We start from the raw sequence: 15,896 nt of genomic DNA, 5'->3' as shown, positions 1-15,896 counted from the left end.
GGCCTAATGGGCCTTGGCCCGAGTGGCCTGTGCATCTGTGGGTGTGGCGGAGCTGGGACCCCAGATTGCTCTGCATCAGGCCCCCCAGGCAGCTGGCTGTCTCACCCAAGGACGGGGTCCTGGGAGCCCGTCTTTGCTGCTGGAGACACCCCTCCACAGCATCTCTGAGGAGGATGCACAGCTGGACTGGGTTTGGCTTTTCTGGTGGGAATGAGGTTTTCTCCTGTTTCACACATGATCGTGTGTTATATGTGTCAGTGTCCGGGCACGGATGCACTTCACCGCTACTTCTGAGGCATCACTTGAGACGCAGGGCGGAGCCAGTGAGTGGGTGCAGCGGGGCTGGTCTGTGTCCGAGAAGAGTCCTTATTGGGCGTTGTGGGGTCTGACTGCGGGCTGGGGGAGGCTAGGTCCTGGGATGGGAGGGCCTGTTCTCCAGCCACTGTCAGGCCAAGTGGTGTGCGTGGGTGGGACTCCTACCCAGCGTGGGATGGAGACAGAAGCCCTGACTGCAGGGGGTGCTGAGAGGCTGCAGTGCTGGGTGCAGGCAGACCCCAGCGTTGGGCACGCAGGAGCAGCACTGCCATTGCAGAGCCTGTCTCGTGTGGGAGAGCTGCGGGTCCTTCTGCTGATGTGAGTTTATCGGTGCCCATTATGCGCTCCACGCCGTGCTCTATGCTGGTGAAGGGCAGGGAAAAGATCGCCGCAGCTCTGGTCTCCAGAGCTGGTGGTCTGATGGAGGAGGTACGCTGACCAGTGCTCATGGGTGCTGAGTGGCGCCTTGCGTTTGTCGTAGGTGCACCTTGTCTGGGGAGGCGGAGGCTCTCAGGAGGCCAGTGTCAGGAGACCTGGAGGGAGGATGGGCGTCAGGCGGGGGTGAAAAGGGGAGCATGGACGGGGCATTCCTCGCAGGAGCTGGGGAGGTGCAGGGAGTGTGGCATGTCTGGGGAGAAGGTCGTAGTCGAGTTTGTTCCTGTTTAGTGAGGCACAGCTGTGTTAGGTTTTACCTTTCACCTGAGGGCGTTGAGTTGCCTTTGGCAGTATCCAGCAGAGCAGGGACACAGCCGTCACTGTGACTGACGGTGGCTCTCCCTGTGTGCAGTGGTGGGGAGACCGGACAGGACACCAGGGCCGGGTGCCAGTCCGAGCCAGTGAGGCCCGGGGGTGAGACAGCACCCACGCCAGCCCAGTGTTTGGGTGTGTGGGGATGAGAGAAGGAGGACTTGGCCATACCCCAGGTCCTGGTGGGGGCGGGAACGCAGAGCTGGTGGACGAGGAGCAACCTGGTAGAAGTGGCGCCTGCAGCCCGGGGCCTGGTGGGCAGGAAGTGAAGGGTGAGGGAGGCATGTGCCAGGCAGGGGTTGCAGCCTGAGCAACAGTTGCACACCCAGTAGAGGAACTGAAAGGGGCCGATTCTTTGGTGGGGGGTGTGAGTAGAACGTGGGGGCAGTGAAGCAGAGGTCTCCCAGCCCCCACAGGAGGCGCCACAGCCCTGGGCTCTCCCCTGCACGACTGCTCTAGGGTGGTGTTTCCCACAGCACAAGTGGGCACCTGTGAAAACGTTCCTAGTCAGCGGGTCCCCCTGTGCTGCTGGTCCACACAGGCCACCCCTCAGGTGGCAGGACTTGAAGGGACAAAAATGTTGTCTACCGATCAGCTTTCCAAGTTTCTCATCCCCTGGAAGTCTGTACTCTGCTGTCCCAGGGTGCAGACAGCATTGCCGATCGTAAGGAGAGAGAGAAGCCGAGAACTGCCCGGCACCTGCCAGGAGGTCCCGCCTCTGCCACCTGCATCCCCGCCTTCCCTGGGTACAGGCACACTAGAGACTCAGGGCCCAGGGCTTCTGTTGGGGTCTGGGCAAGTAGGCAGCCTCTCCCAGGCACGTGCCTGCATTCCTGACCCCCAGAAGGAAGGGGGGTGCCCAGTAGAAAGCACATTGTTTGTAGAGTTGAGGCACATGGAGCCCCCTGATCAGTCAGGGAATGCTGGGAACCCTCTGGAAATCCCGGCTCCGAAACACCAGCTGATGGCCAACACTGCAAGGTTTTCCAAGGAGAGCGGGCAGGCCTGTCATATTTTCTGCACAGGATCCTAACTGGTGCGACGTGCTGCTCAAACCCAGACTCTGGAATGGTCTGCCTGCCCCATCTCAGGCCCTGTGCTGGGCTTGGGACACCTCAGGGCCTAGAATATCCCTGTCCTCCTGCAGCTGACGGCCTTTGGGTGAGCCAGGAATAAGCAGGCACAGCAGCAGAACACGCCGCCTGCCAGAGCCTGGGTAGCACTGTGAGGGGGCTGACAGTGTTCCAGTGGTGAACGCAGGAGACCCTCCATGGCGATGTGGAGGGAGAAACACCTGCCTAGGGCGCAGGCCGGGCCCTGCAGGGGGAGGGCTTGGCGTTGGGCAGACTGACTCGGGGCTGGGTGCTTGGGGTGCAGGAGTCTGGGGCACCCAGAGAGGAAATGAAGCCACCTGGGTGCTGCAAGGCTTCCAAGAACCCGGCCCCATTGGCCTCCGGGGGTCGCCGTGAGGAGTTGGGCTTTGATGGCAAGTGCAGTGAGAAGCCCTTCAAATCCAAACAGCATGGTGGCACACTGGCCAGCCTCGACAGATGGCACACCCTACCCCGTGGACGAGCTTTGAACATGTCATTCTGGGTGACAGAGGCCAGACACGAGAGACCCTGTGTTGTAGGGTTTACTTTCTGTGAAACGTCCAGAATCAGGAAACTTCTAGAGACACAGAGCAGATCATTGATTTCCAGGGGCTGGAGGGAGGGGGAGTGGGGAGTGACTGCTTATGAGTAGGGTTTTTTTGGGGGGGTGGAAACAGTAGGGGCTTCTTTTGGGGGATGGAAAGTTCTAGAACTAAACACAGGTGGTAGTTGGACAACCTCATGAATATGTTTAATGTCACTGAATTGGACATTTCAAAGTGGTAAAATTGTTGCGTCTTTCATGTTGCGTGTGTTTTGCTGCAGGACAGGAATGGCTCCCCCTCCCTGCCCATGGGTCGCAGGGGACGTGGCCATGGGGTGGGGTGATGGTTTTTGTGACAGAGAGGCTTCGTGGTCATTGGCACTGTGCTGTGAGGGCTTCCCTCGGGGCCTCGTGCGCTCGGGTGCCCCCGCACACCCGGCTCCCAGCACTGGAGGCCTACCCGGCCGGCTCCTGTCCCCTCTGACTGTCACTCCCTCTGCCCTTCCCGCTGCAGATGTTGGCTGACGACGCGGAGGCCGGCGCCGAGGACGAGAAGGAAGTCGAGGAACTAAAGAAGCAGGGCATCAACCCCCTGCCCAAGCCACCCCCCGGCGTGGGCCTGCTGCCCACCCCACCCCGGCCCCCCGGCCCCCCGGCCCCGACCTCCCCAAATGGCAGGCCCATGCAGGGTGGCCCCCCACCTCCGCCGCCACCGCCGCCCCCGCCACCCGGGCCCCCGCAGATGCCCGTGCCAATGCACGAGCCCCTGTCCCCGCAGCAGCTGCAGCAGCAGCAGGACGTGTACAACAAGAAGATCCCGTCCTTGTTTGAGATTGTGGTGCGCCCCACGGGGCAGCTGGCCGAGAAGCTGGGTGTGAGGTAAGCGCCAGGGCCATTGCTGTGAGCCTGGCACTCTGCCAGGCAGCGCACGGCCTTTAGTTCAAAACACTTGGGGGCCCAGCAGAGCCCCCCATTGCCCCCCATGCTGAGGCATCCACATCTCCTCGGGGGCGTGGCCCCCACCCTTCCTCCACAGCCCCTCTCACTGGCACCGTTTCCTCCTTCTAGGTTCCCTGGACCCGGAGGACCCCCAGGGCCAATGGGCCCTGGGCCCAATATGGGACCCCCGGGGCCGATGGGGGGTCCGATGCATCCCGACATGCATCCTGACATGCATCCGGACATGCACCCCGACATGCACCCGGACATGCACCCCGACATGCCGATGGGCCCCGGCATGAACCCCGGCCCGCCGATGGGACCCGGCGGCCCCCCAATGATGCCCTATGGCCCTGGAGACTCCCCACATTCTGGAATGATGCCCCCTATCCCACCAGCCCAGAACTTCTATGAAAACTACTACCAGCAGCAGGAAGGCATGGAGATGGACCCGGGACTCATGGGGGACGCAGGTATGCAGGCCCCGGGTAGACGGGGAGGGCCGCTGGCCGCACAGCAGAGTGTGGGGAGGGCTCCTCTCCCGGCGTGGGGGAGCACAGCTCCACTCCATCTCTGTCCTGTGAGTGGCTGAATGTTGTTCATGGCAGGGTCACTACCCTGTTGAGGCCAAGAGGACTGGTGTGATCATTGTCACCATAATTCCAGCTTCTCAGACATCTTGCCTGTTGTCCCGGCAACAGGGATGCGGGAACTCAGAGGGGCAGGTGTGAGCCGGTGCTGGGCTGAGGGGCTAAAGTGACCTCAGTCAGAGCAGCTTCCTTCCCAGTAGTTCGTGGTTTGGGGCTACTGGTGCCAGCCTTGTGGTTCTGCTAGTCCTCTCCTCACGTCTGACCATCTTCCTTCCTCCTTTCCTTCTTCCTTTCTCACTGAAATAAGAACCAATGTTGGTAACAACGATGATGCTGCGGCCCTAGGTGGTAGCATACAGCCTACGGGAAGGATGGGGTGTACCCAGGGCCTCCCAATGCCCGGCCTACTCTGGCCCTGGTGCCGGAGCCGGCGAGCGGCCACAGCCCTGGCCTCAGCAGCATTTGAGTGGGTGGAGGCGCGCAGCCCTGGCCATCGCTGGGAGGGACTAAGGGCGCTGTGGGAGAGAGGGCCGAGGCCTCGGGCAGGCCTGGCTCTGGCGGGGCCAGCGGGCAGAGGCTCTGAGAGGTGACTGGGGCTGAGCAGGGGGCACAGCGGGGCGGAGGCCCTGGGCAGTCGGCTTGTTTGAGAAAAGCAAAGGCAGCAGATGCCTTGGAGCCGGAGGACAAGAGAGAAGTCCCAGTGGGAGGGGGCCTCTGTACTCGTGGTGAGGTGGCCCCATGGGAAGGAAGATGGGTGGCAGTGGAGAACTGAGAGGGCGGTGGGTAGTGAGGCAGGAGTGGGACCGGGGGAGCTTCTGGGCTCCTGTGGGTCGTCCTGGCTGAGGCACGCTGGGTGGCAGCTCATCCTGGCTGAGGCGGGGAGAAGCAGGGCTGGCTTCTTGGTTTGGAGATGGTGCCACAGGCCCAATGTGACTCCCTGTGTATGCGTTAACACAGCGGGCAGGCATGGCGGGGCACTGGCCATGGGCACAGTCACCCCGAGGGCACCGGGGCGCCGGCACTGTCCCTGGCCAGGGAGTCCTGCAGGAGGGAGTCCAGTGGGTGGGGGCTGCACCAGTGCTTTGGCCATGGGAAGTGTGAGATGCCCTGTGACAGCCGAGCAGACCTATTGCGGGGATCGGAGCCAAGCAGGCTGGAGGTCAGTGAGCGTCTCTGGCGTCTGGCTGGTGTTCGAAGCCGCGAGAGCAGGTGTTTGGGGCAAGGAGCAGGGGCTTTAGAGAGACAGTGACAGGTTCCTGAGGGAGAAAAGCGGGCTGCTGGGGGGCGGCTCCTGCAGCCCCGCCTACTTGTGAAAACGTCTGTGAGACTTGCCCACCAAAGGGCTGGGTGCAGACGGAGGGCAAGTGTGTGCCCTAGAGTCGCTCGCTCACGTTCCTACCTCGGGAACCTGCCCTTTGGAGTGTGCGGCCCAGTGGTCTGTAGTGGACAGCAGGTCCTCGAGTAACGTCTCACTCAGCGTCACTCCGTAGTGGTGCTCCTGAGGCGCCCTGGGAACGTAGCTCTTGTCTGTGTCAGTTAGCCTCCGGTAACATTGGTTTGGTTGTGTTTTGCTTAAAGTCACAGAACCTGTCCAGGATGTCGAATGAAGCATGGCTGTGTTCACAGGTGCATGACCATCAAGCCACTCTTGAGGGAAAATTGCGTGCAGGGGACAGGGGGCCTGTCCCTTGAGTGTCCCAGCCCCGAGCTGGGGTGTGGCCTAGACCAGGCTTGCCCATCAAGGCCACGTGCTACACAGTTCAAGGGCTAGAAGAGAGCGATCTTTCACTTTCAGCTTTATGCCTTGTATGTGAAATATTTACCCATTTAACAATTGGAATCCGGAGCATTTAATTTAAATTATAGCACAGGCTCACTGTCGCAGTAGCACTGACTGCACTTCAGCTGTGCACTCGCCTGTGAGGACAGTGGCAGCTGTGTGGCACATCTTGTCCTTGCAGGGCGTGCTGTGAGGCAGCACTGACAGGCGCACATGCACACGCACGCAGTCTCCAGGTCCCCTGTCTCTGCCCGGCCATCTCGAGCTGCCTCCCCACGTACAGCAGCTTAGACACCCAGAGGGAAGGGGGGGAAGGAGCCACCATGGGCTTCGTGGTTGGCAGCGGCCCTAGCGACATCGTGGATGTGTGTCTCCTTTCTTCACCAGTCTCCTTCCCTGTGGTTAATTCCCAGTGCTTAAAACTGTGTGATGCAGTGTTTTTCTTCAGTATTACAAACCGTAAAACTGGTGCTCATGGTAAATGATTCAAACAGGTCAGAGCGTGTGGAGTAAAAAGTGAAAAGATCTCTCTGCCCCTCTGTCCCAAGTCTCATTTCCAAAGGGACTGTTTTCTGTCTGTCTTTCCAAAGCCTCCTCTTTGCATTTTACAAACATCCGTTTGATGTCCCACCCTGTTTCCATGTCATGGCATTTGCCCGTGTCACTAAACCTCACCGTGAACCCCATTCTCATCCTGGCTGCACCCTGGTTGGCCGCTCCGTCCCCCGCCGTGGGGCTTTCCCCGGGGCCCCCCGGGAGGGCAGGAAGGAGTGGGCCTCGCATCCTCACGCATCGCCATTGCCATCCCATGGGGCAGCTCTCCAGTCGAGGGCCTGGGCGGGCTGGAGCTGGCGCCTCGAGGCCCTCCCCGACACGACCCCTCGGTTCTTCCCTGCCACAGAGGACTACGGGCACTACGAAGAGCTGCCGGGGGAGCCTGGGGAGCACCTCTTCCCCGAGCACCCCCTGGAGCCCGACAGCTTCTCTGAGGGAGGGCCCCCAGGCCGGCCGAAGCCGGGCACCGGTGTCCCCGACTTCCTGCCCTCAGCCCAGAGGGCCCTGTACCTGAGGATCCAGCAGAAGCAGCAGGAGGAGGAGGAGAGAGCGAGGAGGCTGGCTGAGAGCAGCAAGCAGGACCGGGAGAATGAGGAAGGCACGTGTCCTCCCCCGGGGCCGGGGCTTTCTCTGACGGGCTCAGCCCCCTCCTGGGCCGCCATGCAGGGGAGCGGTGGGGAGCACCCAGATCGGGCTCTGCACCGGCAGGGAGCTTGTGGCCAGAGAGGACCCCTGCCTCAGGCTGTGAAGTCAGGCTGGGGCTCTGCGTGTCTTAAGAAAACTGGAAGTCGGGGCTGCCCTTCTGGGTCTTGGGGGTCAGGAGAGACCTGACCCTGTTGAAGAGGGCGGGCCGGTCCCTGGAGGAGGTGGCAGGCATTGACGTAACCAAGCTGCCGAGTGGCATGGGCTGTGTGGAGGCCTGGTGGCACCCACCAGGGTGAGGTGGGGCGGACAGATTGTGTTCACAACCCGAAGCCAGAGGCCACGGTGGCCATGACAGGAGCCCAGGAGTGAATGGGAACAGGGGATGAGGGGACAACCGCCTCTCCTGGTGGCTCTGGTTTTATCTGCTTAGGAGGTTGGACTGGGCTAGCCCCTGGTTTGTGCACCTGGCCCTGCCTCTTAGCTGGTGCTCGCCCTTCCCCGGAAGTCGGTGGCGTGTCAGGAGCCTAGGGGCGAGTGTCTGTGGGCCTGGAGCACAGCGAGAGCCCATCAGTGGCAGCTGCTCACAGGCTGCCAGGTCAGGGCCTGAGGCTGCCCTGGGGTGAGGGGGTGGTGGCAGTGCTCTAGGCTTGAAGTCAGCTCAGTCCTGCTCTGCTCCCTTCTCAGGGCACTGTTCATGCCTCTGTTTCCTCATCTGTCAGATGGGCCCGGTAATAACCCTGCCTCCAGGTGGTTGCGAGGGTTGATGAGGCAGAGCACTTTTATAACAGTACGCACACACAGGGAAGGATCGGAAGGGGAGCCTGGGAGCCAGGGACCTGCCAGGTCGGTGCTCGGCCAGCCCGAGCGCACTGGCTGTGTGCGGCAGGCTGCCCACAGGGATGGGGCACTTCTAAGAGGGGGGACAGAGGCTCCGAGTGGTGAGGCGCAGAGGAGGTGTGTGCTCTGGCGGGCTGCCGTGGGGTCCGAGGGCGCTGGTGCTGTGCTGGCCGCTCACCCCTCCCTGCTCCTCTGCTCTTTCTCAGGTGACACTGGAAACTGGTACTCAAGTGACGAGGACGAGGGTGGGAGCAGCGTCACCTCCATCCTTAAGACCCTGAGACAGCAGACGTCCAGCCGACCCCAGGCTTCCGTCGGGGAGCTGAGCAGCGGTGGGCTGGGGGATCCTCGCCTCCAGAAGGGACACCCCACGGGAGGCCGGCTGGCCGACCCCCGCCTCAGCCGGGACCCCAGGCTCACCCGCCACGCTGAGGCTTCCAGCGGTTCAGGCCCGGGAGACACAGGGCCCTCTGACCCTCGGCTGGCTCGCTCCCTGCCTGCCCCCAAGCCCGAAGGTGGCCTTCATTCCAACCCCGCAGGCCCCGGCAGCTCCAAGGGGTCCGGACCACCCCTCGCGGAAGAGGAGGAAGGGGAGCGGGCCCTGCGGGAGAAGGCCGTGAACATTCCCCTGGACCCCCTCCCAGGGCACCCGCTGCGGGACCCACGGTCGCAGCTGCAGCAGTTCAGCCACATCAAGAAGGATGTGACCCTGAGCAAGCCGAGCTTTGCCCGCACCGTGCTCTGGAACCCGGAGGACTTGATTCCCCTGCCCATCCCCAAACAGGACGTGCCCCCCGTCCCCGCGGCCCTGCAGTCCATGCCTGCGCTGGACCCCAGGCTGCATCGGGCCGCTGCTGCGGGTCCCCCCAACCCCCGTCAGCGGCCGGGCACCTCCACAGACCCTGGCTCGTCCGGCTCCACCCTGCCCGACTTTGAGCTCCTCTCTCGCATCCTCAAGACTGTCAATGCTGCAGGCCCCTCCGCCACCCCTGGCCCTAGCGATAAGCCCAGTGACCCCCGGGTGCGGAAGGCCCCCACTGACCCTCGGTTGCAGAAAACGGCAGACTCTGCTGCCTCCTCCCGTGCTGCCAAGCCCAGCTCTGCTGAAGCTCCCTCTCCAGCTGCCAGCCCCAGTGGGGAGTCCTCTCCCCCAGCCACTGCTCCCTACGACCCCCGGGTGCTGGCGGCCGGCGGGCTGGGCCAGGGCAGTGGGAGTGGGCAGAGCAGCGTGCTGAGCGGCATCAGCCTCTATGACCCCAGGACTCCCAACGCGGGTGGTAAAGCCACAGATCCCGCCACCGATGTGGGTGCCCAGCCAAAGGGACCCGAGGGCAATGGCAAGGGCTCAGCTGCCAAGGCCAAGGAGCCCCCATTTGTCCGCAAGTCTGCCCTGGAGCAGCCAGAGCCGGGGAAGTCCGGGGCAGACGGGGGCGCAGCCTCGGCCACGGACAGATACAACAGCTACAACCGGCCCCGGCCCAAGGCCTCTGCAGCCCCGGCGGCAGCCACGGGCGCCCCACCCGCGGAGGGCACCCCACCTCAGCCCGGGGTACACAACCTGCCGGTGCCCACCCTCTTTGGGACTGTGAAGCCTGCGCCGAAGGCGGGCTCTGGGAGCCCGTTCGCCGGCAACAGCCCGGCCCGCGAGGGCGAGCAGGATGCAGGGTCCCTGAAAGATGTTTTTAAAGGTTTTGACCCCACTGCCTCCCCCTTCTGCCAGTAGTGTTATGCTGGGGTCAAGTGCCCCCTGCACCCCACCTTTCCCAGGCGATATTTAAGTGCAGCAGCCAGAGTTGGGACCCTGGGGGGAGGGGTCTGGGTGTTCTTTCTTTACTTCCTTCATCTTTTTCTTTTTTTCTCTCTGTCTGATAATACTTTCTTTTTAAAACAGATAAATTGTATATAACTCCCTTCAGTTCTGGTCAGTGCTGCCGGGCCCCTGCTGGGAGCACCTACTTGTATGTGGGAAGAGTGGCGTGTCCCCAGCCGGCACTCTGGCCCGATTTTTCAGGGACTCCTTGAAAACTGGGGTTCCAGCGGGTTTTCTGGGCACAGCTTGGCCCCTCTGCCTCTGCCCCACCCCCCACCCCCCGGGATAAAGGGAACACAGCAGGTGCTGAGTAGGCCCCAAGCACTGCCCATCCGAGTTGCAGGACCCGCTGTGGGGGTGGGTGGGAGGTGAAAAAATGTCCAAGGGAAGGACAGCCCTGGGGCCGTGCTGGGGTTGCCAGAAGCGAGCCCTTCGCTGCTGCCATCTCACGTGGATTCGCACACGGTCCTTGAGCTGCCTTCCGTCCAGAGTCCGCCGTTGACCCTGACCCTGCGCCCAGGCCCTGGACAGAAGACTCCAGGATAAGAGGTGGGCCTGGAGGCGGCAGGGTGGGTGGGGGCAGCCCCTGAGCTGCACCCCAGGGGCATTCTCAGCAGCTCGCCTGTTTTCCGTCAGTATTAGCTCCTGTCCTGTCCTGTTCTGTCGCAGCCGCATCCACCTCCCCTCGGGCCAGGGGCTGTCCCAGTCCTCAGAAGCTAGAGCGCCCATTGTGCTGTTCCTGGTGCCTCTGGGGACCATTCAAGGATCCGTGGCACGGCTGCCCCCCAGGCCCCCACAGGAGCCGTAGCTGGTTCTTGGCAAAGTGTTCCTACCCCCACTGTCTCCACCCCGCCAGGCACCGTGTCTTCGGGGCCCTTGGGCTCCATGTGTTTGGCTTTTAAGCAACAGGCTCACGGGGTCCAGAGATGCCTCAGGTTGCTGGATGTGTGGGCACTTCCATGAAAAGGGCTGAGGGAAAGGCTGGAGAGTGTCCCTAGCAGGGTTGGACTGCTGGGTCCTCTTCAGGAGGGGCCAGGACCCCCTGCAGGTGGGGGTGAGGCTGGAAGCCCGCGTCCTGCTCCCCTCACCCACTTCCCCAGGGCCCCAGCTAAGGCCCAGCCCTGTCCACTGAGCTCTAGAGGAGGCCTGCCCTCTGGACGTGGCCTGGGGGGACTGGGCAAGGCCTGTGTTGCTGGGGGTCCCTCCCACCTACGTGTCAGTCCTCGCCAGCCTCTTCTGCTGGTCGCCTTGTCTGCTAGTCACCTCATCTGGCCACCTCAACCACCTTGCTTAAGGCCCCTGTCTCTTCTTTGCTGGCAGTGAGGGGGAGCCTGGTGACCCAGCCAAAGGGTTCTGTCCCTCAGCACCTTGGGGTGGGGGGTGAACGAGGCTGCTGTACCAAACCCCCCTCTCCGGAGACCAATGGTTGAGCCCGGGGCCAGAGGCAAGGGCGGGAGAGGCAGGCCCACGGGGTCAGTGCATGAGGGTTGGATTGGTGTGGTTTGTCTCTGTGTCTTTTCTGTCTCGTTTTTTTTAAACGTGAGATTTTTCTTCGGCCACCAGCGTTGGCCTCGAGCAGGGGCTGCAGCGCTCGGCGCCTGGACGATGGGTGGGAACATGCAGTGTGGCGGCGGTGGTTTTGTTCTCCGGAGAAATTTCTTTTGTAAAAGCAAATTAAATACTCTTTTTAAACGGAAACTTGTGGATGAAATAGAAGCTGGGGCCTCGTTTGATGTTCAGCCTAAGAACCTCACAGGACTATGAATTCACCCCAGGTCTTCATTTGCCATCAGGCCGAGCTTTTAAAGAAAAATTGTGATCTAACCAGGATTGTAACAAAAATGTAAATACTATTTCAGAGTTGAAAGTCGATGGTGCAAATATGTATATAACGTACTGTATTTTTACAATGACGTCGCATGCCTCCACTCCACCCTTTCGTACTCCGTCTCCGTCTTCCAGAAGCGCCGCCCGCCCTGTCTCCTGTGCTCTCTTAACCCAATAATTGTATTACTGCCATTAAAGGGTGCAGTTATTTTAAAGAGCCTGTGGTTCTGGTGTCTCTCCGGCTCCAGTCACCTGTGCCCCAGAACGGACCGGAAGGGTAGGAGACGGCCTCATGTGGCCAGCCCCAAGGCGACGTCCATCCCCAGCGGCCTCACCGCACACTGCCCAAGCTCGGCACGGGGCCAGTCTCCACAGAGAGACAGCGGTGGCCCACATGGCAAGGCCTGCCTGCGCACCGGCCCCAGGGCCACTGGGGTGGGAGGAACTGGAGCCCTTGCTGCGGCACACTGAGTGTTCGTGTCCCCGCAAAGTCCATGTGTGGCCCTGGCCATGCGGCTTGGTTGGCTGGACCGTCATCCCGATACACCGAGGTTGTGGGTGTGGTCCCCAGTCAGGGTGCATACAAGAATCGACCAGTGAATTTATAAAAAAGTAGAATAGATACTTCCCTCTCTCAAAAGCTGTTTAAAATTTTAAAAGGTACATAATGCTGAAACCCATCCCCTGGTGAGATGGTGTCAGGAGGTGGTCAGTCAGGAGAACAGAGCCCCCAGGATGGAATCAGTGTCCTCACAAGGGAGACCCCCACAGAGCTGCCCTGATCATGTTTTTGGCCCGACCGCCTGGCGAGGGTGCAGCTAGGATACGGCCGGCTGTGACCCCGGTAAGCAGCACTCACCGGGCTGAGCCCGCTGGCACCTTGGTCTTGGACTCCCAGCCTTCAGAGCTGTGGCGCTGTGTGATAGGGGACACCCCCCACACATTAGCCAGGCATCTTACCTGAGGAAGCCACGCTCTGCCAGGGTATGACAGGGAGCAGCACCGAGTCTCATGGAGTCGTGTCTCCATGGGACTGGCTTCGGCCTCTGTGTTTCAGTGGGTTCATTTTCCATGGCTGCTGTATACACTTCCCAAACTCAGGGGTTTAAAATCACAAATTTGTTGCTGTTCTAGAGGTCACAAGTGTGACATGGGTCTCCCCCCGCCAAAATCCAACTGGCCAGGGCCGCTCTCCTCTCTGAAGGAACAGGGATTGTTTTCCTGCCTTTTCCAGCTTCTAGAGGCCGCCCTCGTGGGCCAGCAGCCCCCTCCACGTCACAGCCAGCTGCACTGCGTGGCTCTGGCCCTTGTTGCGTGGGCACACCTCCGGCCACAGCTGGGAAAGGGTCTCTGCTCCTAAAGGCCCACGCCATTAGATTGGGCGATCCGGGATAATCTCCTGTTTCAAGATCCTTAATCACACTGAGTTTCTGGGCCTATGGGAGGCAGCCGATCAATCTTCCTCCCCCTCCTCCCTTCCTCGCTCTAAAAATCAATGAAAGCGTATCCTTAGGTGAGGATAAAAACAAGAAAGGAATGAAGTACTGATCCACATGCTGCAAGATAACCCTTGAAAACATTATGCCAAGTGAGAAAAACACGAAGGTCACACACTTTATGAGTCCGTTTCCTTATGATACGTCCAGAATCAGCACATTCACAGAGACAGAGAGTAAATTAGTGGTTGCAGGGGCCCCGGGGCGGGGGGCCGGAGCGGGCATGGGAGCAACTGCTAACAGGATGTTAGCGATAGTGAAAGGCTCCACAGGTAGAGCTTGGCGATGGTTGCCCAGCCCTGTGAAGACACTGACAACCCCTGGACCGCCTGCATTAAAGGGTTGGATCTCATGGAGTTTGAAATTAGAACTAAAAAATCAACAGCATTCTTCTGTGATCAACCAGGACAATTACAGGAAATCAGAGAATCTTCCTCAAAGTGATAAATGTTTTAAGGAATCTAGGAATCAACCTCATGAAAAAAGCAGAACTTACAGAGATGCCAAAGACAACACATTCAGACTGAGATGAGAAACGTGACTGAAAAAGACCACGGCGGCAGGGAGAAGCCTCCTTTTCAGAGATCTGCCAGCATCTCAAAATCAAACCGAAGGCACTGCTTTTCACCCTGGCCAGGTGGCTCAGTTGGTTGGAGCATCGTCCCATAAACCAAAAGTTTGTGGGTTCAATTCCCAATCAGACACACCCTTGGCTACAGATTGGATCCCCAGTCGGGGTGCATATGGGAGGCAACCAATCAGTGTTTCTCTCTGTGTGTCTCAGGCCTGCAAACCAAAGGGTCACCAGTTCGATTCCCAGTCAGGGCACATGCCTGGGTTGTGGGCCAGGTGCCTGGTGGAGGGCACATGAGAGGCAACCACACACTGATGTTTCTCTCCCTCCCTCCCTTCCCTGCTCTCTAAAAATAAATAAAATCTAAAAAGTAAAATCAATACAAACATATCCTCAGGCGAGGATTTTTTTTTTTAAGTGTTGTTTTTCTCTGGTAAGAGGGGTTTGCAGACAGTGCAAATTGGATAGATATGGGGAAGTAAGTAACTGACCAGTGTGGGTCACAGGAAGTGCCTGTCTCGGAGAAACTGACAAGGAGACATGTTTCAGTTCAGTGCTGGTTCTCAGCTGGGGTGAGCTGCACAGCCCGGCTCTGCTGAGGCGAGGGGCCCCACGGAGGGTGAGGCATGAGTGGCAGTGAGTACCTGTCCAGGGAAAATGTTAGACTTCCGCTGAAGGAATTACAGGACAGCCCGGATAGGCGCCTGACCTGTGGGTGACACCAGGTGACACTGTCCTTTCCCTCACACTCTAAACTGTCCTGCTACAAAAGCTAGTATCCCTTTGGTCCGCTGTCATGTCCAGTTTTGGGAACCATTCTTGACATCTGGTAAGCTTTTTTAAAAAAAATGTATTGATTTTTGGAAGAGAAAGAAACACGATTTGTTGTTCCACTTACTGATGCACCCATTGGCTGATTCTTATATGTGCCCTGACTGGAGACCGAACCCATATCCTTGGCATATCGGGAAAATACTCTGACCAACTGAGCTACCTGGTCAGGGCCTGGTGAGTTCTTGATAAAAATGCATTCTTAAAAAAAAATTAAATTGAGATATAGTTGACCTATAGAACACTGTATGAGTTCAGGTGGTACAGTGTGACGATTTGATCCATGTTGCTATATCTGATTACAGTTATGCATTGCTGCATAATTACCACCGTGGCTTTAGTGTCACGTAATTACCGTTCCTTGTGGCAAGTAAAAACTCGTTCATTGGAAGAGAAAACCAACGCCCAGTCAGACGCTGATGGCGCTGGTTGGTGTGGGGCTGGAGCGTTAGTGTTTTGTCAAAGCTCCCGAGGATTCATAGCAGAACCTGATCCAGTCAGCTCTGTCTCTTTAAGGAGGATTTGTTTTCTAATGCCCTGGCCCTTCCTGGCATTCCCCTCCCCACTGCACCCCTGCCCCCGCCTCCCCTCACCATTTCACCAGCCAAGAATGTGAACAATGTGCCTCAAATATTTTCAGTTCCCCCTTAAGCCCATTTAATGCTTAACGTTTGTTGCCAGCAGGCAGGCTCTCTATCCCAGCCCATTTGGACTCCCTCCCCAAATGTAACCCCTACCTTAGCTCTCAAACCTATTGCCCTCTTCATAAAATGTAAGCTCTTTTCTGCAGGAGGTGAAAGGGCAGAGGTCAAGGGGCCTGGGCCAATAGGATGGAGAGCTATGGAAGGGTTTAGAGAGAGACAGACTACATACTCATTTAAAACACCCTGTGGCCCTCACTGCTGTGGCTTAGAGTGTGGAGCATTGTCCTGGTTCGATTCCCAGTCAGGGCACATGGCTGGGTTGTGGGCCTGTGCCCCGGTTGGGGGTGTGCAACAGGCAACCAATCGATGTTTCTCTCCCTCTCTTCCGCCCTCCCTCCCTTTCCCTTTCTCTCTCTAAAAATGAGTACATAAAATCTTTTAAAAAATAATAAAATACAAAGCCTTCACCTCTGCCCACAAGACCTCAAGAACTCCCTGCCTGCATCCCCTCCGGGACTTCCACTTCTTCCCACTCTCCCCATCGCTCGCCCTGCTGCACCCACACCAGCCACTCCTCCACATTCACGCACACTCCAGCCTCAGGGCCTTTGCACTCGCTGTCCTCTCTGCTTGGAGCAGCCCACCTCCTCCTCATCGCTGCTCGGCTG

General features: G+C 59.3%; 1 protein-coding gene across 7 annotated transcripts in view; it reads left to right on the top strand.

Annotated features, from left to right (window-relative positions):
* ZC3H4 (zinc finger CCCH-type containing 4) overlaps positions 1 to 11,898 on the top strand; it is a 40,624-nt gene extending 28,726 nt beyond the window's left edge. For 6 of the 7 annotated variants that reach the window (XM_045845105.1, XM_045845104.1, XM_045845107.1 and 3 more), the window contains 4 exons: positions 3,215 to 3,579; positions 3,769 to 4,112; positions 6,911 to 7,162; positions 8,253 to 11,898. In XM_045845105.1, the coding sequence (XP_045701061.1) occupies positions 3,215 to 3,579; positions 3,769 to 4,112; positions 6,911 to 7,162; positions 8,253 to 9,769 (2,478 nt within the window). In that variant the 3' untranslated portion in view covers positions 9,770 to 11,898. The remainder of the gene's footprint in view (positions 1 to 3,214; positions 3,580 to 3,768; positions 4,113 to 6,910; positions 7,163 to 8,252) is intronic. The other variant, XM_045845110.1, reaches the window with a different exon arrangement.
* The last annotated feature ends 3,998 nt before the right edge of the window (positions 11,899 to 15,896 follow it).

Source organism: Phyllostomus hastatus, unplaced genomic scaffold, assembly GCF_019186645.2.
Source record: "Phyllostomus hastatus isolate PE091 unplaced genomic scaffold, TTU_PhHast_1.1 phas_contig_468, whole genome shotgun sequence".
NCBI lineage: Eukaryota > Metazoa > Chordata > Mammalia > Chiroptera > Phyllostomidae > Phyllostomus > Phyllostomus hastatus.
The sequence above is the reverse complement of the archived record's forward strand: the minus strand, read 5'-3'. Positions and strand labels throughout refer to the sequence as shown.